The 26,843-nt window shown below is 41.4% G+C and overlaps 1 protein-coding gene across 2 annotated transcripts; it reads right to left on the reverse strand.

The window, feature by feature from the left end:
• Positions 1 to 299: 299 nt before the first annotated feature.
• On the reverse strand, positions 300 to 26,417 carry LOC310879351 (protein FAM222A-like). 2 transcript variants are annotated; one of them, XM_083793966.1, is made up of 3 exons: positions 26,151 to 26,417; positions 15,591 to 15,762; positions 300 to 2,529 (listed from the first exon to the last, which is right to left on the reverse strand). In XM_083793966.1, exons 2-3 carry the CDS (start codon positions 15,718 to 15,720, stop codon positions 1,127 to 1,129), a joined length of 1,533 nt encoding a protein of 510 aa, XP_083650092.1. In that variant the 5' UTR covers positions 15,721 to 15,762; positions 26,151 to 26,417; the 3' UTR covers positions 300 to 1,126. The 2 variants fall into 2 exon arrangements, with proteins under 2 accessions (XP_083650092.1, XP_083650091.1); XM_083793965.1 differs by having other exon boundaries at positions 15,591 to 15,765.
• Between the last annotated feature and the right edge of the window lie 426 nt (positions 26,418 to 26,843).

The raw sequence follows: 26,843 nt of genomic DNA on the forward strand, positions 1-26,843 counted from the left end.
CCTAACTGATCAAACATGACAATCCTGGATGCTCAGCCTCACATGTCACACAAATAACTTAAAACAAGTAAAATATTACAAAGGTCAGCAGCACCTTCTGCAATGGCTAATTTAAGGAACTAGACTGCAGTTTGACTGGTATGCCAGGAATCAGAGAAGCCAACAAAACATAAACAACATGCAACAATGAAGCAAAACAAAATTAAGTTAAATTACTAATAAAAAGAAATGTCCTCTAAAAGTAGCTGCATAAAAAGACGTACCGGTATGTCAAAACATATTCACATTTTTCATATGTATTAAACAATTACGAGACAAAATTCCCATATTTAAGTTAAGTTTCAATTTCATTGAAATGCACAATTGACCATCACTGATTATTGTTTAAAAGATGAGGAATATATATGCCAAACTGCACTCTGTCGAGACGCCAACTCGCGCCTTTCACACAAGTAGACCATGTATGGGCTACTTGTGTGCAAGCAGAGCATGCCAAGGGGTGCGCACACCACTGGCATCACCGCTTGATAAATTATGATATATTGTGTCACCATCAACAGCCAATAAGAGAGCACCATTCTTGATGACGTAACCAAATGATGCTGGTCCCTAATTGGGCAAGAGAGGACACCGACATACATACTGTACGTACATACATACATACCCAGCTGATCGCAGTATACTTTATTAGATATTGAAGCCTGGAGTTCTGTCCATTTCATCCCATAAATGAATGTTTATTATGGCACCCTATGAAGAACTACAGAGGCATTGCCTGCAAATAATCTATAGCCATAGAGTTTCTAAAGACCGAAAACGGCAAAACAAAAAAAGTTTCATACTGACTTGGTGCACAGCACTGGGATTAGGAAATGCAAGCAGGCATACAGTATATGAAAGGTCATCCAAAATATACAAACAAGAATAAAATCTTGAAATAAACCTGTCCCTTGAGTCATGATTAGCATTTACCTTTTCAGGTTTGTAACATACTGTAGAACCAGCTTCTACAAATACATGCACAAATAAAGGATGTCTTATTCTAGGATGGTCTTCCAAAATTGATACTCTTCTGCCCATAAAGTATGTGAAATATTTATCTTTTTCTGTGCTGCAGTACCAGGTCTTATCTGTAGACAGGAAGTTGAATGTGGTTTTGCTGGTGGTGCTCCATTAGTGGAGGTATCCCCATGACTTCGTACCCGCGGCCCAGCATGCGCTCTTTGATGCAAGGAGGGTGGATCTCACTGATCAGGCACTCCAGAGACTGCAAGCTGCTGCTAAGCACTGAGGCATGGCACAGGCTTGTGCTGGGCATCCCACAACAGAGGCTTTGGTCTGTGCTGTAAGCCAGAGGATGAGTAGGCGGGTGGAGCTGGGGCTGCTGATGTGGGTGGTGGTGGTGGTGATTTGGATGAGGCTGTGGGTGGGAAAGCCCTACTACATCTCTAGGCCTTCCCATTGAGTGACTGAGCTCCTGAGAAGTGTAACAGTCACTGACAGGGGTTGCCAACACACTGTTCCATGGAGGAGCAAAGTACTGTCCAACGGAGAACTCCCCATGCATAGCAGCACAGTTCAGAGGGGAGGAGCTGCCTCGCTCCTGCCCAGCCCCGTTGGTGTCTGCACTGAGGGTGTGTGGCCTGTATGATAGCTGTGTGGAGAGGGCCAAAGGGAGGCAGGTTTCAGGAGAGCGGCAAACCGTAGCCTCCGTGCCACTGCGCCTTTGAGCATTGTTGTACATCCTCAGTGTCCCCTGTTGATAGTGTTGTTGTTGCTGTCGTTGCTGCTGAATTTGATGTTGTGGCTTCTGCTGCCACAGTCTGTAGTCTCTTTCATCTAGGTACCGAGCTTTGGCCATATCGGCACTCTGGGTAGGTAGCACTGCACCTGAGAACGCCAGGCTGCTCTGGTGTGGCACTCCCAAAACATAGCCAGGGTCTGAGCAGGCCACAGCTGCTACAGCTTGGAGTGAGGGGCTGGCTTGTGACTCTCTAACTGGCTGCATGGCCTGGCTGTGTGGTACTCGGTTCATCTGTCTCATTAGGCTATGTACCTCTGCTAGCTCAGATTGGGGAGCCAAGCTCTGATCTCCCGAGGTCATGATAGCATTGGAGGAAAGTGTCTCATTAGGGACATCACAGCGCTTACAGGAGCCTATATGATAGGCCTTATGCTCATGTCTGGTAACTGTGTAGCTGTTGTTCAAAGGATTGTTATATGGTGCAGCTGCAGTCTGGGCTGGGGAATGTTTAGTCCTCTTCCCTTCACAATTTTTCACCACACCCTTAACCATCACAGAAGCATTGATAACGGCCAACAAACCTCCTGAGTAGGATTGTAAATAGGGGCTGTAATGTGTGCCTGTGGTGTCTAAGCCATTCACTGTCCTGTTAAGATGTTTGTGCTGGGGTACCCGGATATTGGATGGAAAGATTTTGATGGATAGAGGGCTGCTGGCTGTCTTCTGGGCGAAGGCATCCAATTCGGCAGGAGATGGGTACCGAGAAGTCATGGATTCTGGCTCACCTGAAACACAAGCAGAGGGAGATCATTATTGCTGGGCTGATAAGTTGACAAAGGTCATTATAATTTCATATAGAGGAGATAGTGAGCCTAACCAAAATTTCTGATTTCTGACATTAATTTGTCACAAAGGAATTCAATAGAGGGGCGCTTTACCAACATCACATATGATATAATATGACATCAATTTAACATCAGAAAATAGCAGTTTATAAGAATCGTGGTCCCTTATCGGCAGAGGTTTTCCTCTGACATGCATATGCCGATTTGCTCAGTGACAGACAAAACAAACATTAAACTCTGTTAGTGTTCATTGTTAATGGCATTTAATGTTTGTGTTGGAGACGAAACTAACATTAAACTCTGTCCATTGTCATTTTTTATGTTTGTCTAGACAAGACAAACATTAAACCTAGCGCCCCTCAATAAATACTACAATAAAACCTTTATCATTGTTATGGAACCTTTTCTATTTTTACCTCCCTCCCTCCCCTAAATCCTTTTAAGAGAGGAATAGGAGACATCTGAATCTCTTTTAAACTCATTTGGAGGAGGGGGTTACCTCTGGCACTGTTTGATCAGTACTTTATTAAATTAATTCAGACTCATTTCAACCCAGAATCTGATTACCCAGGGAAATCAGAGAGGGTAGCAGAGGCAACAAGGGAGGAGCTAATTTTACCATTGGCTCAAGTGGGATTCATTTGGAGATATCAAGCCACTCATCATAGGGCAGCCTAACGCCTGAATTATACTTACAACTTACGTACAACTGTGTATACATTAGGCATAAGTGGAACTTGATGCTGCTAAACGTGAGAAGAAATAGCAAATGTTGTCTAAAAGTGGTAATTAACTTTGTATCTCAATGGAATATGTGGAAAAACATTGCAATTCGTTAAATCATGACTGAAGCCATTATGAGCTTGGCTGAAGCAGGCTAATAGTTTTGACTGATCATTTCTTGCATCTGACATGCACTATTATAGAGTACCAAAACGCTGTAGTTCCAATAAGGTTATCCACACATATAAAAATACATATATTTTTCATAAAATAAATGTATATGTTGTTTGCTTATACTAGTGTTTTCTCAACGGGGCGGTACAGCACCCCCATGTAAGATCTGATATTTGGAACTCGATGAGATGTTTTCTAATTTACATACTGTAAAGAACACAATACAAAATAAAGCTAAGGGGGGTAAGGGACGTGGGTAAGGGACGTGGATATTGGATAGGTGGCACTGGCCCAAAAAAGGTTGAGAAACATGGACTTATACCAAGCTTTCTCTTAAGTATTCATCAAGTGCAAATACTTTGTGTTCAAACATCAAATCTGAGTTTTGACACTTAATTATTAAATATTTATTATTATTATTATTATTATATATTTTTGGATGCGATAGAACACAAAGCGGAACTCATTCTCAACTGATTTCACAACAGCAAATCGGCTCTTCCTCTATAACCCCTGATAATGGTCAACATGGCGTCCCGATTCTGGGAATATCGACTCATATGTGAAGATTAAAAATATATATCATTTATATACACAGCTAAAACAGCAGATGTACAAGCTCATACAGTGTTTGATGCTTTGCATTGTAAGCTTGTGGATCTGCTATTATCACTTCGTCGTACGACTAAGTATGAAATACAGCTTAAGTGGTTAATCCTTCTATGAACCTGAATTGACACTAATGTAAAAGCCTGGAGCTTTAGCTGAGGAAGAAGTTGCAACAGACCAGCAGGAGAACTGCTATTGAATGGTGTACGGGAAAGCTGAGGGGACAAACCTAGATTGGATTTAAACACCATTATTCAGGCAATTTCATGGCTGCTTAACTCACAGCGACAAAGGAGAGGCGGAAAAGGCGCTCCATTTAAAAGCAATAAATCACCTGGCAGAAATTACCACCACCCTTCAGAACGACACTTTTATGGAATTCCTGACATGAAAAGTAAAAGTGCCGAAATTAACCTAGATTACACCATAGTCAGCGGAAATCATGGCAGTGAAGAGAACAAAGCAGTAATCTGCAATAAAAGGAAAATGTGGTGTGGGAAAAACACAACATTTCGTTTTTAATAACAAAATCCATTTGAAGAGGTACTTCAGCGATGCAGGGGGAGAGCTCAATTGTTGTTCCTGTTTGAAATTGATTTGGGGGTTCATTTCATTTCAGGCCCACAACGAGCCTCCAACTGTGAAAATGATTCAATCTACAAGATCCATCTCATGAAGGAAATAAATTGGGTGTTTAAAATGGAAGAAAGAGGTGAGGTGGAGTGTTCAAGCCATCCAGCCGTCTCCCAGTGGAGAATGAAGAACCGCAGCATGGTGCCAGCAGCATGAGTGAATTCCTCAGAGAAATACAGCACAGCAAAACACTGCTTATTTATGTATCACAATATAGCACTGCCACAGAAAACAAGGGCATCTGGGAGTGTGTAGAACAGATGTCTACACAACCCTAATATACCAACGCAAATGACTGTACAGTCTCACACCTAATCTGCCAATGGAGATAGTGGTGGGAAGGAGGAACAGGAAGAAACCAGTGAATTATTTTAGATAAAGTGTGGTCTATGCCATTTAGCTATCTGTATACACAATTTACAGATGGTGGATTCACTGGTACAGGTCAGGTACAATTGATTATTATAATGTATTTCCATGCTGCACAGCACAACCACAGTAACTTGGTAAATTGCCTAGATTTTCAACTACATCCCAACTCATTAGCCTCTTAAGTTTCACTTTTATTTGGGAAATGTAGGCTTTCATGGCCAGAGTGCTTCTGTTTTGTGGCATCATGCATGTAGTAGCAACTAGCAAGACTTGATTTGCCTACTTCATGATGGGACATACTCTACATACCATCCATCCGTCCATCTATCCCTCTATAACATACATCCATACATACATGTGAGATATTTGGTTTACTAGTCTTAATAAGAGAAGGTGACATCACCCACCTCTACTTCTAAATGGAGTAAAATTAAGATTTCTGCTTCAATACTAACCACCAGCACACACAATCATACATAATCTGCCATGGATCATCTCACCCAATTACCACAGAGAAATAAATACTCTAAAAACGAATCCTGTCATTCGTGCCACCCGTCATTCACTAGAGTTTTAGTGTTTAGCCCTGAGCTGTGAGATTGGCTTGATGTTCCATAAACACTTCAAACAGTTTGAATACTAACTCATCTTCAAAGGGTGTCTCACTCCTTAAATCCAGAGATTACAGTGTCAGTGCCATGGAGACACATCTCAGCTGTACCACCCACTGTGGCTAGCTTAATGTAGCGGTACAGAAATCTCATTGGTTACACTTTCCCCATTTAACAATCACATATTTATCATTTTCAAAAACACACTGGAATACTTTTCGATTTGATTAGAAAAGCCTAATCTCTTCTCAATGTCATGATGAATAAATATGAAGATCGTCGCCATTATATCCTACAGTATATAGGATCACTCTGTCAAAACAAATAGATACATTTAATTATTGTATTTTCTGAAAGTCATGTCACCAGTTCATATGACACTTTACTACACATAAATAGAGAAACAATTAAGGTGCAGCAGCCACTGTACAATATTATTAGTTATTACATTTAATTTAAGCCAAGTTGTCAGCTCTGTAAGACAGAAATGTACTGTGGAAATGGCTGAAGTCTAACTTCAAATAACTCATAACATAAGGGTGCATAGCACAGCTCGCCAATTCAATTAAATGATGAATGATAATACAAAAGTGAGGAAAATATGCTGTCTAGAAGGAGCCCCTGGCCTTTACTTCCAGTGCTAAAATGTATGGACCTTTGTCATAAGCAAAGATACAAATAACAAATACAGTAAATGAAGATAACTGTTGCTGCAATACAACTGCTTTGTTTGGAATATTGATGACAACGTTCTCTATAAAGTCAGGTGTCAGGTGCGCACGCACGCACGCACGCACGCACGCACGCACGCACGCACGCACGCACGCACGCACGCACGCACGCACGCACACACACACACACACACACACACACACACACACACACACACACACACATTACACACCAGGTTTGTATTGTTGGGTAAGACAGAGGAGGTAATTAGTATTCTGATCTTAAGCAGTTAATCACCTGTAGGACAGACCACAGTCTCATACTTGAAGTCCTCTCCACAGTCAAATCCATTACTGAATTTAAAATAAATAATATTGTAGATTCTATATATTATATATAGAATCACTTGTTTAGCAGTCAACCTTGGCTGAGGGCATCATTTTGCACTTACACATTTCATTTCATTGCAATACCCATTGCCTTTTCTCACCCAGATTAGCATGTGCCATGTACATGCAGGGTTTTTTTTCTTTTAAAATGTATCCCAATTTTAGTCCTTAACCCAAGCCTCATTCTTTCATTTAGTAGTCCCCCCCCCCTATTGGCTGGGTCTAAACAACCCATGTGTCTCCTCCAATACTCATGCCATCATCAGCAACTTCTTTCACCGTGAGGACGTAATGCACGCTGAGGAATGCTATTCCTCTCAGCTCTGCTCCGTCATGTCACAAACCCCTAGGAGTTGCTAATGCAGTCCTCCTCGCCTGATTTCCCACCCGCGAACACGGCCATTTGTGCCCGTCCATGACTCCTTTCATGTCCTACCCTCCAGGTAAGACATGAAAGTTGAGGATTGCAGCTTTAAATGAACACTCAACTATGTTCTTCTGATACGAAGGCATGTACTGCACAGTATGTATATTCTCTCTGAAGTATCAGCGTAATGACACTGATGCATGCCTCTAGGTCAGGGGTCCCCAAACTTTTTCCTGTGAGGGCCACATAACCTTTCCCTTCTCTGATGGGGGCCGGGGTCAGTTTGTAACAGAAAAAGTGTGACGATCGCAGGGGTGCCTAAACGTAAACATTTATTGTTTTCTAGAAATCCACACATAACCACACTGTACATGCAGCTCTACAGGGCTGCATAGTGCTTGTACTGTACATGCAGCTCTACAGGGCTGCATAGTGCTTGTACTGTACATGCAGCTCTACAGGGCTGCATAGTGCTTGTACTGTACATGCAGCTCTACAGGGCTGCATAGTGCTTGTACTGTACATGCAGCTCTACAGGGCTGCATAGTGCTTGTACTGTACATGCAGCTCTACAGGGCTGCATAGTGCTTGTACTGTACATGCAGCTCTACAGGGCTGCATAGTGCTTGTACTGTACATGCAGCTCTACAGGGCTGCATAGTGCTTGTACTGTACATGCAGCACTACAGGGCTGCATAGTGCTTGTACTGTACATGCAGCACTACAGGGCTGCATAGTGCACGTACTTCTTCACAGAAAAAGGTCAGGAAATAAACAACACTATTTGTGAAATAAATAATAACCAAATGACCCTCCCTGGGTTCTTCTCAGAAAAAATAAAGTCAGGAAATATATATAATAACACTATTTATGAAATAAATAATAACCAAATGACCCTCTCTGGGTTCTTCACAGAGAAAATAAAGTCAGGAAATATATAATGACACTATTTATGAAATAAATAATAACCAAATTACCCTCTCTGGGTTCTTCACAGAAAAAATAAAGTCAGGAAATATATAATAACACTATTTATGAAATAAATAATAACCAAATTACCCTCTCTGGGTTCTTCACAGAAAAAAAGTCCATTGAACATTAACTTTCTGTTGTGCCGTGCACAATCTTAACAGGTAAAGTTCAGCTTAGTTATCAGAGCAGAATCTCTTACTTAACTCTTCCATCGCCACTAGGGGGCGCAAAAAGGCCCTGACTGCCAGTTTCGATAACATTTTTTATTGTATTTTTTAGATTAATACATTTAAGATTTCAGCTATTTGGCCTTGAATGTTTCTTGGTTGGGAGGGGCCCTCCGGCCCTGAGCAAGAAACCTGCTGCTTAATAACTGTTGTGGCACCATGCTGAGTAAAACTGGCAGGCTTTCACACAAAACACCCAATACTGACTTCTTCTGTCCATGCAGGGAAGAATGTCCTTGGAGAAAGAAGTTTGGGAGTGGGGGCCAATCCCCAATTACACAAGCAGTGCATATGAACAGTTCTCAGAGTACAGATGCAGAATATCTGCATGAAAAATAATAAAATAAATTATATATATATATATATATATATATATATATATATAATAAATAGCAGATCTACAAGCTCATAGCGCGCGCTATTTTTTAAAAATCGATGAACGACTGACATGGAAACGTAGCCTTTTCTGAAAACTGTCAGGATGTAGAAGACATTTTTAGAATCTGATCTCAGGTCAAAATTGGATATATATATATATATATATATATATATATATAGAGAGAGAGAGAGAGAGTATATACATATACATACAGTATATATATATATATATATATATATATATATATAGAGAGAGAGAGAGAGAGAGAGAGAGAGAGAGAGAGAGAGAGAGAGAGAGAGAGAGAGAGAGAGAGAGAGAGAGAGAGAGAGAGAGAGAGAATAATGAATGGCCGTAACACACTGGAGGGATGGAGTACAGCATCTAGCATTCATCATACCATCCATAGATCTATGGTCTTTCATAACCCCTGAATCCACCCCCATGCAATCCCACACAGCGCTTTCTGTCACGGTAAGCTGGCTAATCTTTTTTCCCATGGTCACACTTAAAGCAATTCCCCACAGATTGGAGTGGAGACCTCATTGTTTTGGAGCGGTTTGAGTTAATCACTGATTTATGGGCAAAACAAGCCCCTGAGCCATGGGCTAAAAACAGGAGTTGGACTGGCTCATTGCATTTCCACACCATGACTTCTCTCCTGCCTCAAATTCCTTACACACCCAAAAGACCAGCATGAGGAGACAAGCACAATGACCACTATTTTTGCAATATCCATCCAAAAACATTGTCAAACATAAATTTAAGCTGCAAGCAGTGATGACCTGTGTCTGTGCATGTTACGGGCAAATGTCAACCAATCAGAACTGGGAGCAGAGCTAAGTAACTCTAATGAAGGAGAAGTATTTTCACCAGTGAGGTGACTCATGTCTCTGTACAAAAAACTGTTCAAAGGTTATGGCAAAAGATATAGATGTGAAATATTGATCAATCAGAATAGGAGGCATGTCAATGTAATAAAGAACAAGGACTTTAAACCGAGTCCAATGAGGTGACCCACAAGTAGCTACAACAAACTGTTCAAATGTGATGGCAAATGATGGACGACAAGGAATTTAAATCGAATCAAGTCTGTACGACAAACCGTTGAAAAGTAACGGTTGAAAAGTAATAGCGCCCACTGTGCCTTTAACCCGTTAGATGGGCGGGTTCACCATGGGGTGTGTGTCACAATGAGTGACACACAGTGACATAGGGAACACAGGTGCAACAAGCCAGGTTGATGGTTTGGAAGGTATGGGCACAGGCTAGAGATCACACGGTTTTTACCGTCTCATTTTATTTTGCATAAAGAAAACTGCTGTAATACCTAATGTGTTGAATAAATGGGAACCTCACACTACAGCAGTCAGTGCCTGGACATTATAATTTGAACGCGTCAAAAAGGGTTTCTATATACATGCATGTGCCCAGCCGAGTGGCAAAGTTTGTTTGAGCTTGCTTGTACACTACACTACACTACAGCTAAGAGCCATTGATCTGATCACACAGATGTTTGGAGGGAGATCTTGTAGGGTAAGTAGGCACACAATTTTTGATTTGTGTTCACACATTATTATTGACTGACACCGTCACGCCCCCCACCACACGTATAAAATGCTAAACTGGTAGACACTGGTAGACATAGACAAGATTTTTCCGTCAGATGAAAAGAAATATCCCTTTCTGGCCAAAAGGTGCATTTTATACATGTGGTAGGGGGCTCAGAGTGCGTCCATTAAGGAAAGTAGGCTTTCTAATGACGCAACCTATCTTTGTATTGGTGAGTGAGTAGGTAAAATGTTCTTTAGATTTTCACTACAGAGGAGAGGCTGGTCTGCATTTCATGAGAGCTAGAAGCCATCAGTCCCATAGCCTTAATGCAAGGCAGAATTAAGCATTAGGGCTATGTGGACCAGAGCTACTCCAACGTATGGCTTTCAAAATTACGTCATATGGCAGCCAAGTCTATGTACTTTTAATGTTTGTTTACAGCACCTTAAACAAACATTACCAGGCACTTCATTTAAAATTTAAATGTTGAGTGAAAAGTTAATAGTCTGTTGGTATTGAAGGTGAACTAAACCTATACTTTTTAGCCTTTATGTTGCATGTTGTGTGTATTTGTTTTAAGTGTTAGTTGTTTAATCCAAATCTGTTTATGTTCATGCTGATTATTTTCTAATTGGATGTTAATTCCTGCCTTTATTTTCCAATCCTACTATATAATAACAAAATCTCAGTCAGCCAGCCAGTCACTGTCTTTTCCACATGCTCAGTGGCTTGAGCAGTTGGTGTATTAAGGTGACTTCAGACCAAACAAACTTGTTCAGACTAGTCAAAGACTACTTAAAACTGCCAGATTGCAGCATTTTTTTATCTGCACAAAACTAGTCTGCCAACGAAACATTATTTTCCCCCATGTAAATTGCAGAAAGCAGCCCGCGACGGGAGCTTCTCGTCGGGAGTCTCCTGTCGACAACCTCGCGACGCTTCCAAGCTGGCCGACAGCCGACCGTCGGTGCAATGTGGAGGTAGCTTTAGGGTAAGTAGTCGGACAACGCGCTTCCGTCGCTGTCAAAACAGTAGCCATGACCAAAGCACAGAATGCTACTGAGATCTTGGTAGTGTTACTGGTACTGTTCACACCAGTGATATACTCTTATTTTGTTATTTACCACAAGAATATTCCTAATGTTTTAATGTTTTGTGTGGCTCAACTTCACAAGATGGCACTCAATACGTGAAAAGCAAAGTCTCTGTTCCCATGACAACGGTTTCTATGAACACATTAGTTCTCGATAACCCCACTCATTAGAACAATGTAACTAATTGACCCTACCTTCGTTCTGTTGTTAGAGACCATATACTGAGCAGGCAGAACAAGGAGATGTATTGACTTCAATTCAGACTACCAGTGCAAGTGGAATGTTTTTCATTTAATTTGTATAATTTCTTGCAATATCAGTCAATGACGTTCAGCTGTTTTATTTCATCTCTATGTGAAATCCTGACCCAGACAATGTTCCAAGCATTTGGTCTCCATAGTCAAACATTTTGTGCAGTGCGGCACCTCACCCTGTAGAGGCCTGTGCCCTAACAGAGTTAGTATTGCCATTAAGATGCACTACTAGCGTTTTTCTTCATATTAATGTATCCACATAAAGAGGCGTTAATATTAATGCCCTGGGTTAGCCGGGGCCTGCCAACTGGAGCCTCCGTGGGGAACATAAAAGAGACCGGGGAGGGTGGGGGGCAGAAAGAGACGGAGAGAAAGAGAAGGGTTGTGGGAGAGCGAGAGAGCGACCTCGAGTGCTAGGCTACTTGCTAAACATCCATGAGAGTCCTTTTCAGTTCAGTGGGGTAACTGCTCAACCTGGCAATCCAGTGTAGCCATTAGAGAGATAGAGAGATGTTGGAACAGAGAAAAGACATACAGGATGTACTATAACACCAGAACACTCACTCCCACTAAGCACTTCATTCACTCCGGCCCTTCCGTGAACACACTCAAGTACGTGTACACACACACACACACACACACACACACTCACACTCACACTCACACTCACACTCATTCGCCCCTTTTTCTATCCTTCCCTCTCTCCATCTCAGCAATCTTTTCATCGAGGGGGTGTTGGGTTCGCAGAGCTGAGTAGCCTCAGGATTGAGCATTTAGATATGTGTGTTAAGAGGAGATTCAGGCAGATACGTCTTTACACCTTTGTCACTCCTCGTTTGTTTATGTGGACCTTTACTCAGTTCGGGGAAAGTGCTTGTCTCAAAAGAAAGCCTGCAGGAAGCACAGGCCAGTAGCGTGGGAAGAAACCATTCCCAGTCACCACACTCAAGCACAGAGATATACAGTAGTGTTAGGGTTACGTGGTATGCAGAACTTTGCACAATGAATACTGGAATCCTGTTATTTCTTCCTCAGCACTTGACCCCTAGCGTCCCTCCCTATTCTGGGCATGTCATATAGCCGAACATTCTGTGAAAATAGCAGATCTTCAAGCTCACAACTGTTGTGAAGTGCTGCGAGTTTGTAGATTGGCAGTACTTTTTCTCCCATCTGGCAATGTTTGAATTGTCAGGGTGATGCTGGAGGCAAATGGGTGCTGTTTAACTTTTAACACACAGTGGAAGCTCAGGGGAGAATGGGCCCTGCAGGTAAACAGGATGAGAAAAGCGCTCCTGGTTCTGCCTAAGGCAAACTAGGCCCCTCTGTTCTAGCGTTTAGTAGACAAGTGCTCCACTGATTCCCAATTAATATTTAATAAAAGAAGAGACAAAAAGGCATTTCCCCCCAGGGTAGAAATGAAGACATGGGGGTAATGGATGTAGGAAAGTCAACCTCTGAAATTTGAGCACAGCTGAGGATATAAGCCAAGGCAAGATGTTGGTTATTTATCTTCCTGTCACTATTAACCATAAAATGCCAAGAAGATCATAGATGACGTTATGCTAAAAAGTGTTACTCTAGCCTAGGTATTATGATCTTTAATCTATTCTTACCATTCAGGTCCACAAAAATATGTCATACTGTTAAGATGTATCAAGTTGCATACCCAAGGAAAAGTACATGATGAAGCTTAACTCAAAATGGCTAATGGCTAACTCAAAATTAATACTTTAATAATATTTAGAATATCACAATGAGAACCACTGGTTTGATATGAAATATCACATTACATAAGAATGATTCATGAACATGGTCCAATGACTCCATATGTGCACATGTGGTTTTATATTTCAGTGCAATTGAAAAAAAGGTATTTTTTTCAGGGAGGACAGGGTGTTTATAGAGGTTGATATCAAATGTTCCTAAACATAACTCTCAATATGTTTTGTCTTTTTATATGCATGTCAAAGTGGCTTGGCATTGTTCTCCAAGAAGGAATTACAGCCTGGGTATAGCCAAAGTGTACTGACTAGGCCTGAATCAATTTTTATAGTGTGGCACTGAAGTGCCCTAGTCCTTTAGAACAGAGTTGTATGTAACCTATCTCTATATCTCTGTCCTCACAAAAGTAAACTGATGCGACACGCAGCAAAGGCCGTCAGGACTTGTGACTCGCCATCAGGCTGAAAGAGATGTGCGCCTTAACCACTAGGCCATCGGTGCCCCAGGCAACATTATCAACGTTAGCACAGAAAGCTCATAATATTAGTATGCTAGCACATCATGGGTGATCAGGTTGTTCAGGATATGCATACCATATCACCGTAGCCCAATGTAAAAGGACATTGGTAAAGCAATTCTCCCACTGCAGTACAACCGAAGAAATGTTTGCAATTGCCATGTAAACTATACGTATGTAAGGGATGAAATTTGGCTGATAAATATTAACTATTACGAAAGCTATGTTGTGGTATATACTGTATACCAATTCATAGATTTATCATTTATGGTAATGAAAGCAAGAAAGTACCCTGCCTTAGTGCAAGCCCTGTGTACTTGACAATTTTATACAAATCTTGGAAACAATCGATCATTTGTATGACTGTACTCTTGATTGGCAACAAATTCAACACTTGTCACCAAATGATCAAGCTCACGCAAATATAGACTTAGAAAAAGGCCAGCACAACAGTCATAATCCAGGTCGAGCTAAACACTTTCCTTGTTCGTGTGTCTCTGTGAAATGACAAACCGTACATTTGTACACAAATGGAAACAAGTAGGCCACATAGCCTACTTGTGCGCAAGCATGGCGCGCATTCCGTGCAAGTACTGCTACTAACTACTGTCTATTACAACTGCTGTTCTAAATCCTTTAGACACATTATTGACATTATACCAACCTTGAAACGTACTAGTTACGTCCCCATCAACAGCCAATAAGGGACCACCATTCTTACCCTGACATACATACATACATACTAGAGACCAGCGGATGGTAAATGGTGCATTTATATAGCGCCTTTATCCAAGGCGCTTTACATGGATGGCGGATTTAGCCGCGGATGCCATGGTTAACCGCAGTTTAGGGTCGGTTTATGGTCAATGGAATATATTATTAATTAATATTGGATAAACCGCGGGTGAAATAATGCTGGAAATAAATTAATGGCATCCATCTATAGGTTTTATAACTTTTAATATTTTCCATCAGGCACAAATTAGACGCCTATATTGGCTAAGGAAGGAGTATGAAATAAACTTACAACTAACTGAAACAGAAGGGAAGAATATAAGTTTGGCGTGGGACTCGGTGCCATGGGAGCGAGGGCTGGATATATGCCACATGAAAAGACGTTCGTTGCGAACGTGAATGACTGAACGGACGGCAGCCTTGTTGCCATGGAAATGGGAATATACAACCCTAACTTTGGTGAACTGTCGGCAGTGGTGAGTGACACAACTTATAAATAGCCGATCTACAAGCTCACAACGCGTCGCAGCGAGCCAGCGACGCGTTGTGAGCTTGTAGATTGGCTATCCCTGCAGCGGATTTTGGGTTGTTGCGGATATATAAATTGGATTAATTAATGAATGCGGTCGGATAACGGGCAGATTATAAATATGCACACTCGGATTCGGGTGACAAAAAAGCTCATCCGCTGATCTCTAATACATACATACCCAGCCGATCACCAAACATACCTTAGTCACGTCATCAAGAATGGTGGTCCCCTATTGGCCGGTGGACAACACCGACATACGCAGCCGATTACAGTATTTGCGCGCTCTGCTTGTGCAAGTAACGAGAATTTGAAAAGCTCATAACACATCGCTGTTTGCTATTCATCACATAAAATATATGCTGTAGATCCTAAATAGTAGCAATTCTAGCAACAGCTATAAATGTCACTGCACAGTGCTGACAGACACTGTCTTGTCTAGGTTATAAAAATCATCTGATATGGCCTCACCTTTGTGAGCACAGGGCTGTGGTGTTTGTACAGGTAGCGACAGTGCTAGAGATGGGACATCCAGGATTTTGGGAGTGCAGACCAGATGCTGGGATGCCAGGTTCTGTTGTCTCTGGATGCATGCCAGCATAGTGGCTCACTGAGGCTCTAGCTGCTGACAGCTTTAGGGAACCTGCTGGGTGAAAGGAAAGAAACTGTTACTTTCCGTCTAGTCTCTCGAGACAGAGTTGTTGGCTCACACAATTTTCAAACGCTTCCACCTTACAGTCTGTACATGGGAAGTGCTGAGAATACGTAGGAAATGCAGTGCATGCCCCCCCTCCCCCACTTCCATTTCGCCTTTGCAGTCACATAAAGTCCTACTGGAACCCAAATTAGTTGAACCCTATCTACCTTGCTGTTTAGCAGAAATGCTCATTTGAAATATTTTTAGACAGATTATTTTGTGGGACTTTTACGAGGCGGATGTACAAACTCTGTATGTTTTAACGAAGAAGAGTGGAAGAGTTCTGGCTTGAGAGACTACTTTATGGCCCCAACAACAGAATGCTGACCTTAAAAGTTGATAATTATGTTGATTAAAATAAAAAAGTGATATTGCAACTCAACCACAAACTAATTTAATGCACAGATGCATTAAATTATATTCTCTTGAAAAGATCTCTCTTTTACTTAACCACACAAATAAAGCATTGTGAGCTTGTAGATCATATATTTTCAGTTTCACTATTCATCATACAAGGTCTTAAGTAGATATTAAACCGCTTACATAAAACTAAGCACCCACTTTGGGTGCTTATCTTATTAAAAGTGAGGATCCCCCCCCCCCCCTGTGAGCTGCTACAAAGTAATTATCATTTAATAGTTTCTATTTCCTCCATATGCTTAGTTGTTATGATGGCAATTTCCCGTTTTCAACCTTGTTCTGTCAGTTTCTGTAACACAGATCATTTACAAGGCCTTCTGTAGCCTACAGTAAGGCTGTGCCCTTCAATCTCTCCCTAGCCTGGAGCGCTGGGCTTCTTAAATTGCTGTATGAATTGATAGCTGTATTGATCAGCAGTGAAAGCCAAAAGTGGCAGGTTCTCTAAAACGGGTTGTGCTATTTGCAGAGTTAAGTATTGTCAGAGGTAATGAGTGGCTATGTCTGACAGAGCTGCGGGCTCTTCTCAGCAGTGCTGAGAGAGACTATCATTCTAAATAGAGAGCTGCGTATTATCTGAACCTGTCATAGATAAGTGCATCTACAACACCCCCTTTGATCATCTGATAGAGTCAGCAATTCTATGTGCTAGCATGGCAAATGTAAAGAACTACCGGTATCTACAGTAGGGCCATCTCAAACCAGGCATACTGCACCTGATTGATGCCCCTTGTAGATAGACAGCTGCTAACTGCAAACTATGCAAAATATTACAGCCAAAGCCATACCCATGCTATCAAAAGATGATCTCTTAGGGGGAGCAATTCATACACTTGCATTGAAACAAACTACTTTCATTCTGTTGAAGTAAGCTAATAGGAGCCTGCAGCACACAGCTGCCAGACTGCCTTTGCATCTCTCATATTCGTTTTTGTCTGTTTCTACTGTTTTATTTTCTCCCTCAAGGACCAGAGGGCAGCTTAAGTGAGTCAACCACAGGATGGAGTGCTCAGTGACTAGCTGCAGAAACATGATTACCTCCATGTCAAAAGAATAAAGGAACAGTGTTTTTTTTATTTATTCTCGCTTCCCTTTTTCTTAAGGCTGAGTTACACTTAGTTGCATGCAGGTTTTGGCCACCGAAAATAGCCGATCTACAAGCTCACACGGCAACACTTGGTGAGCTTGTAGATCGGATATTTTCAGTTCACAACACCAGCACGCAACCAAATATATATCAGGCTTTACGCTTCCACGCCTTCTGCCCCTCAGTGACAAGCTCACTTCAAACTGCTCAGCTTTTCTCATCTGATCACACACACATGGCAACCTAAAAGCCTTGGTATAGTCAGACTTTTGAAAAGCAAACCAATTTCACAACGACCCTTCCATTACCACACAATTTGTCAAAAAGAGGTATGAGCAGAAAAAGCAAAGAGAACAGAGGAAAGTGGAAAGGTATCTCCGGGGAAAAGCATTCAGTATTTTACTGGCAAAGAAATTAGACGAGAGTCAAAATACCTTCCATTACCCTCCAATTTGTTCCTATATGAAAATAAATCAAGGTTGGGACTAATGAAGTATACCATGGGGGTGCCCAGGACGTCTGTACACGTCTTAGGGAGAAACCCCCCTCCCTTTTTTTCTTTTTTTTTTTTAATCGGATAGGCACCACAGGTTTTGAAAGAATGAAAGGGCGAAAAAGATTTCACTGAAACCAGAAAAGTGAAAATAAAAAACATGTAGAAAAGTTTATTTTCAATCCCCTGTCATCTAAAGATGTTTTGTGAAAACGTATGCCTAATTCATACTAGGCTACTAGTCGCATGACAGTGTGACTAGTTGCTTGCTTGAAAATAGCTTGAAAATCAGTGATTTTCTGTGAACGAGACATGCAACAAAGTACAAATTTGGCTTTGGGCTTACAATTGCCTTTCCTGACTAATGACAAAGGGACCTGCGATCAAAGTAATGTGAGAGAGTAGAATGACAGTATCATCTAAGATCTCTGTGATGCCATATTTGTTGTGCAACACATTTTGTGGAGTGCTGGATGGCGCCCTCCAGGAAATGTGTTGCACAACAAAAGCAAGCTCCATGCCTTAGTTATATTCCTTGATGTATGGTACTTTATTATATTATGTCTCTTCCACTGTAATTGGCAAACTGATATCTCAATTCAGCTTGTGATAAGTAACTACAGAAGTAACTACAGACATTTTTCTGCAATGGTAAGAAGATAATATTCTCTGGCAGTCACAAGCATAGCTCAATTAAAATTTAAATAAGGCTACTAACACACAAATGTGCCAACTGTTAAGCCATGTTGCATTGTATCTCATTTTGTTGCACTGCCCAAAAAGCCTTCCACATTTCAAACAGCAGCAAATCTTCATTTGCTCCTGATGGGATACAATCTCCATTTGTTCAGCTCTTTCAGCACTTTTCTGTGACCGTTATTAAGCTTTAATTTCCATTTCCTATAAGCTAACATCTGCAAGCTAGGTTTCCACAGTCATGGATAATAGGAAAATAGGACAAAGTTTAAGCTGCAAGGACATTCAATCCTTGCCAGTTTGGGGTGACATCAGAGTGGCTGATAAGCAGCGTTATCAAACATGATGTGGTTCACTGAGGGTCTGCCAGAGAGATAAGGACCCTGCACTCTGCAGTCCATCTTTTGTCTCCCAAGGTTTTCTGATAATGACGCTCTGGCAGACAAATTGGCTCTTTCCATCAGTGATAGACTCTGGGGTCTCTGGGAAAATGGCATGAAACGTAAAATGTCTCATTTTTATAACCCATTGTCATCCTTGGGCTCAGGACAGGACTAGGCATGAGAAGATATAACAAGGTCAGTGCAGGAGCAACAAGGGAAGTGATGAAGAGACTAGATGATGGTTGTGATCGTTCAAATAGGCAGGAAACTGATCCTTCCTCTTAAAGACTAACAGAAAGCAGATGGCTACCCCTAAGGACCTTCAGAGAATACCATTGACACAGCTTTTGATAAGACATAAACAACCATATATCTCTTTGAAATACAAAATAAATGGCTTCAGGTAAAATATAATGTAATGTAAATGTAAAATATATTGAAGTACAGCCATACATGGCAACTTGATGTACTGTAACAATAAAGAGACAATATGATGTAAATGACACATTATGAAGAAATTCACCCAACCTGCCTGTAGAAAAAAACAGGGATGTTACTGAGCATCATGAAGGTACCGAAAGACCCACTCACCTCAGAAATCGACAACATTATGAAAATTACAAAAATATAATTGTCCGGGTGAACATTAACCATGTTTAGTGTTCTAGGGTTAAGATTTAATTTCTATTCACTTTAAAATGTCTTGTCCCCTTTCCTTGGCTGACAATCTAGGCTGAAATTGAATCACGTTTCTGAGGAAATAGTTGGCCATATGCACTAATACCCGGCTAGTGCAGCACTCTTTCTTCCTCCCAAAATGCAGCAGAGACATATTTAGATAGTGGTAAACATATCAAAGTGGGGCATAAAAATGTGTAAAGCTAAAGCATGACACCCTCCTAAAAGCTCCAAATTACTCATGGGCCTGACCTTCAACAATCTTTCTTCTACCACTAAACGGCCTCATGGGTATGAGCTGGAGTAGCCCAGGAGACAGTGTTTGAAATTATTTGGCACTTACATTTTGTTTGGGTCCTGGAGCAAAACTATATTTGTCCATGTATGCCCTGCCCCTACTGTTTGGTCTTCACTCTTGACTCTTGGGAAGGGGTAGACAGTAGACACGTGTCTGTTCCGATATATTATATGCATGGAGTCACCAGCCACTTCTTAAAGTTAAAGTGACAATGAGGACTTTCAAAGGGAGGGTATAATGCATGCAGAGGAACACGCTATACTTCTTAGTTCCACTCCCTGCTAAACGGCACCCCCACCAACCTGTAGGATACGCTAGTAACAGAAAATGACTTCCCCAACTGCTTCCCACCCACGAACACCCCAATTGTGTTCACTGGAGTGTCCGGCCAAGATGGCACTGTGAAGGATTCAAATCCCAGTCTCCACAGGGGTGGACAGGAAACATACCCCTGTGCCACTCAGGGAAAAAAACAAAGCCCCAGTTCCCCATATTCTATATAGCATTTTCCTTTAAAAGTTTAGGCCTTCTCGCTGATAATAACCAAAGTCACATTTTTGATGACTTACATGTGCAAGCATGCCAACGATGTGGTCTGTATGAAAATTGAAGCACAAAGTACGCTACAGGAACACCTTCGTTAATCTGTTATAATGCTAGAGACAAAACAAAACCTGTGATCATCACAGTTAAAGATGATTCTAATTCCAGAGGTGCATTTTGCTGTGAGTTCAATAAATACATGCATATTGAGCAATAGTAAAAACACAAAGCATTTAATTCACTTTGTGGGGCTAAAATGGGGCAACTATAATTACAATAACGTAACTGCGTACAATTGCCAATTGCATTTTGTGTTATTATTTAAAGTGTACTATTGAGTAATACAGGAGACAAGTGAGTCTGACAGACAGACCTAGAAAGCAGGCAGTGATGCTGGAGATGTTGCGTTCATCTCAACACACTCGTCCACACCAGCTACCCCCACCCTCTCATACATTTTTTATAGATTCTATTACTCTAGGATTAGGATGATAAGAGCCAGCCTGGTTAAATTCTCTATTAGTTTGCATAATTGGTATCAGAGCACCATATAAGAGAGACCTAGATTTCTCTCTTATGTTCTCCCTCTCAGAAAATACAAAGGCACAAAGGTTGAAATGCAGAACATCCAAACATCCCAGAGCCTCTCTGCCCTACACAATAACCACGCTCAAGGCCTGCCACTGATAACAATGAGACTCATTTCCATTGAGATTAGCTCCTGTAAAAGGTATTACAACAGTGTTAAGCAGGGCTTTCTATACAATTCATGCAAATGCTCAAAATACATCAAATAAATACAATGACTGCCTCTAAAGTCTAAACTCCCAGAGACGTAACATTCAAGGTTCGATTTGCAGGGGGATGAGGGTCAAATCCATGCTTCTGCGTTTGATATACCACACATGTCTCCTTTGGTCATTCATTTTTATCGACAGTTGGGATATGCAGTATCACTGAGAAGCTGTTGTGCTACTTTCAGTAAAACAGGTATTTTGAGTAGAGTATCAAAAATGTTTACACATCACACATCCCGTAGACTAGAGCAATAAGAGGAATAATTAGTGCACAAGATTCAGGAATGCATAACTAACTAGAAAAAGTGCCCTTCCGGGCACAGGTCTCCACCAGGTTATCCACAGATCCGTGCAGTTAGAGGTAAAAACACTTTTCGGCCAGTTATAGCGCCACCTTGAGGCTGAGTTGAAATTGTTCATGTGGCATTTCGTCCTCGGCCTAGTGGGAATGTGGGTGCACAATTTCACGGAAATCACGCGATGTGTTCATGATTTGCAGCATTTTGTTTGAAACTGAGCACTCCTGTGAACTTTGGAAGCCAATCTTAACCAATCAGGATGGAGTCTGATAAATCTGAAAGACCCGTTTCGTTGAATGGCTCTAGAGAGACTGTGTACCAATTTGCGTGATGTTTGGACAAAATCTGTAGGTGTACTGTGCAAAAACTTGTTTTGCACAAAGCGGCCTCCTGGTGGCGCTATAACAGGCCGTTCTGGAAAGTTTGGGGCAGAGGTTCATGTTTGGCATCCAGGGAGTGTGTGTGCAAAATATGGCATCGACCGGGTTAACGGTGGCCGAGATTAGCTGTTCACGGACACACACACGGACACACAAACGGACACACAAACGGACGGACGGACACGCGGACGGACGGAGTGCAAAACATACTCTCCCCACATGCCTTCGGCCTGGTGGAGACAACAATGCACTGGCATTGTGTTATTTATATTTTTTATTTTTTCAGTCTGGAACCTGCCACTAGGCTGTCTTTGTCCTTCCAGTACTAACTACTGACCATGATAATGAGCACTCTGAGTTTTTCATTGAAAGGAATATTGTGCTGTGTGTTGAAAATTCTGTCACTGTTGTCAGTAGTAGAATTCAATTTGTGGCTGTCCCTTTCTTTTGCTCCCTAATCTACTGGAACTGCCTCTATTTGCTTAAAATAAATCTATATTTGGCTTTCTATTATTTGCTTTAGTATTAAACTGCAATGCAATAACTACTTCCCATTTCCAGAAAGCCTAGTGAAAGTTTTTGTTATGCAATAAACTATTAATTAATTCTAAATGGAAGACATTTTAAAATAAGGATTTTTTTCTTTCAATAATGCATTGCATACACGTGTATACAGTCGTTCAACAAGTTGCATTACTCTCTAAAGTGTTTATGCTTAACTTTAAACCCTGCAGAAGAATGTGGAGCCATTAACTTGGACCAGCCAGGCACAATCAAGGAGTAGGAGGAGTTGGTCAGGAGTATGGCGACTTGTACTCACTCAAATGTGCCCTTGCACTCAGACAGTAACAACTAACAAGGTAAGATTAACACTGCCTGCTCTGCATGGGTTGATGTCTAACTGACACTCAGTCGGTATTAAGAGGTAAACATGGTCTTATCTGATCATTATCATACGTGTGCGAACTAGGGCACCCTGACTAACCTTTGGGTTCATGAGCTGATAGAGAAGCTGTACGTATGTATATGGAGTGTCACTTGCTACATTCATTAGATTTAGTTTAGGCCTCACTTTGACTGCTGCCAGTGCAAATGGACAACGGGCAAGTCAGCCAATCAATCAATATAGATTATAGAATAGATATTGGTGAGAACAGCTCTCATACCTTTATAAACAGTTAACAGACAGACAGATCCTTTCTGGGAAGCAATTTGATAGAATCTAGGTTTGAGGTAGTTATCGAAAACAACATAAATTTGACTGGTATATCTCATAAATGTATCTAAGGTCTGAAATCTATCTTGCTTGTATATTTCACTTTATCAATATCAGGAATATTTGAACGACATGTTTTCTTTCTTTGTATCTCTCTACTTCTTCCCTTTGTAACAGCAAATGATGGGAGCTGCAAACCTGTGATGTGACAATAAACAGAAGAACTATTAGCCACTATACTAACTTCACCAGACCTATAGTACAATGTTTTTAATTGCTCTTAGGCTAAACTATACTACTACTATAACGTATTCCATAAAAGCGAACATAGCTTGCTATAGCTATGTGAACGATTCTCACTATCAACCAACCCTGTCTTTATACCCACCCCCACTCACCAAGCCCTCTCCTCTGTACAAGCAGGGCCGTTCATTATGCTGTTAAGGGTCAATGATTCCTTCAAGTCATTACAAATTTTAATAAAACAGAGAACTCAAGAGGAATGATTGGGGAAATGCTCCCTGCAGGGCTCTTACATGATGGCAGCAGCAAACTTATTTTCCACACTAAAATAACTAAGCTCTCTATGAAGCATTATGGAAAGACCAATGTATTCTCTGAAAAAGGGCTTTGCTCCTAATAAAAATAACCTCCTGTGACTGCGACATTAAGAGCAGATTGCAGATATTGCATTAAATGCAATCAGACAGTGTGTATCTGTATCATTCATGAGAGGTAGACGAGACAGAGCACCATAACATAGACAACATAGATGACATAGCCTAGACCTACATACTATAATGGCACATTTATGCTCCATCGCATGACGGCGTCGCACGCCAAAGTATGAATTGAGCTTAAATAAGACTGCCAGTCTGTACCCCTCTCCAATTGACCTCTATGGCGTAGTCCTTAACCCCCCACCCTTAACCCCCTGTCCCTCTGCCCCCTCATCCTATTAAAATGAAAAGACCAATTAGGCAGATTTCAAAAGATGGCAGGCTGCCTGTAATTACACACGACATGCCTTAGTAGATAAAACTGTGCTTACTATGGGCGCACAGGAGGAACTGCTTAGCAACAAAGTCCTGACATTATCCCTTGGAGGAGAGTTATTGTGGCTCTATCTCTTTCAGAGATCACTTCTGCATTGCATGGCACAATCACTTTTGCATTGAATGGCACAAAACTCACAGTACTATCTACAGGTTTTGGGGGTACATCTAGGCCGGCTCTAGTTGCATTAAACATGACCTTCCTAGTGGCTAAGTTTAAAATACATAATAGTCATGGCAGGTAGCATAACGAAATATCACTTTGAAATTTGAATTGAGTGAGCCTGCAGAGGCTATATCACAGGCTATAGCATCACTAATAACTCAGGTTTGATGGGAGAAGGCAGCCAGATGACAAACCACGTCGTCTACATGGAAATGGAGATAAAGAGCTGATGGAGATCAGTGCCAGTGGGGAAACCCTGGATAGTGGATACCTATAGGCATACGCCGCATACATGACATTTTGTAATTACACTCAAACAAGACTGCATTAGTCTTTGAGACATGGCTCAGATCCACAAAGCACATATTGCACAAACAGCTTGAATATATTGTTGTAATAACTAATAAAAAAGGGTAGAGAAAACTAGATTTGTTTTACTGAGTAAATGCCCCCCACTGAGTAATTAATGTTTTGTCAAATACAAGCAGGACGTCTACCATAACTGGCATGGCAGGTGTGTCATTCTCTGTCTGCTATTACAACTCTGGGTTGGACACATACCGGTATGTTTGAATTTAGATTAATCAGGCTACATTCAGCAAACGTACGATTCATTCGATATTTTATAATGCAACCCCATAATACTATGTAAGAGGGGCATACCGTTATTTATATGTTTATGCCCCCTCGTTCCCTGTGTTTATAGTTTGGGTCAGGTAGCCTAATGGCAAATGGGCACTGTGGACTCTGCTTAATGTATTGCAGCCCTTTTCTCCTTTATGGTCAACCTCTTGTGGGAAGCTGTGACATCCCGTCATTCTGTCTAATAAATGATCTGACAGAGACAGGAAAGCATGCAGGATAGAATTTCACACCTGGCCTATAATCTATATGGCCCTCTGCTGCAGCCAACCTTCAACCTCGGCTGCCATCGGTGCAATGAGGTGCGATGATCCCACCTCCGGCTTAGACAATAGAATTGGAAGCTAAGCCTTCGGAGGCAGCTTTGAAGAGCCAATAATATACTTCAAAGCGTTTCCTGTAACCACTGAGATTCTGACACACAAGCCCTCCTTTTATTGCAAGCTGCACCTCGGTCACAAAACCATTCACGTCTCACTACTATACAGACAAATGGACTATGTCAGACGTCACCCTTTTGAATCTTTTGCATTAGGTCCGATTCAAAACCGGGCAAAGGGTTCAACAGCAAACAACTATTCAACAATGTTGCTAACGTGGAATGATTATGTGGGGGTCCCTTCCCTCTAAATCGAACAAAATCTACCATATAGTGAATAATTATATGCCCAACTATTTTCAGGGCAGACGTTTTAGTGCAACCCAATTGCAAATTTGTTCTAGTCGCTTCTGCAGGCTGGTCCAAATGTCTATTCCCTGGATTGCGTTTATGCGAACCCACAAGAGCGCATTACTACAACAGGACAAAACAAATGTGGGCTAAGGGCGAGACGCTCCTACGACCCATTAGTGCGTACTGGGCTGCTCTGACAGACATTAACGCACAACAGTACACTGTAGTAGGCTACATGATCTTTGTAAACATGGGATTCCCCCAAATCAATCTGTCATCTATTGGCATGATGCAGATGCACCTTCATTGGGCTATCATTATTCGAGCACATATAATTATAATGAAATTCAATGGTAATTCACCTGCTATCTCCATGCAGAGCAAACCAAACGATACATTTCTATATCTATACACTTACCCCTTCTTTTTGCAATATGACCACAGACAGACTTGACAATGAAACGTGAAATGCAACTAAGTAGCAAAAAGTAGAACATAAGCAATTTCTTACAGAGTTTTATCTTATCATAAGGCTTGTTTATCTTTGGTTCGCCACGGTTGATTGGTTGTTCTCCTGATCGGAAGGCGTATTTCCTCTGCAAAAGCAACCTCGCCAACGATGATATCCCGATGCTTGATGGAAAGCTCTGTGGAACTATCCATTGATGAGGTCAATTCCATCAAGTGTACTTTGTCGACGTGAATATAAAAAAAGAAAAATAGGCAAATGTTCACGATTATATTTTACGTCCCTCCATCTCTTCTCGGCAGCCGACCACGGACGACTCGGTACTAGGGTATAGCGAGTGTGATGTCGGAGTGGAACTGCTGCGTTCTCTGCGCTGTTGAAACCGGCTTCAGGCCAATCAATCAAGAGTATACTTGCATATTCCCACGACTCGGCCAATCATTTGAGAGAGAAGGCGTCAACCGCGGTGATGCCAATTACGTCGAAGTAAGCACGTTGTTACTTCGCGGAACATTTTAAAGGAATACTGTAGTTAGATGGTTCCTTTACACTTTACAGTAGCAGCAGCCAGTCGCAAATCATATTTTTCGTCATCACTCACAAAGGAATGGATAGCCACATAAGTTAATCACAATCATTGTACATTTGTAATAGTGGTAGCATGCATGTGCAGCATGTCACAACTAAAACATGCATCATCATACCCAAATATGTTTTAAGACTTGCCTACATCAC

Source organism: Protomyctophum parallelum (assembly GCF_964188405.1).
Source record: "Protomyctophum parallelum genome assembly, chromosome: 21".
NCBI lineage: Eukaryota > Metazoa > Chordata > Actinopteri > Myctophiformes > Myctophidae > Protomyctophum > Protomyctophum parallelum.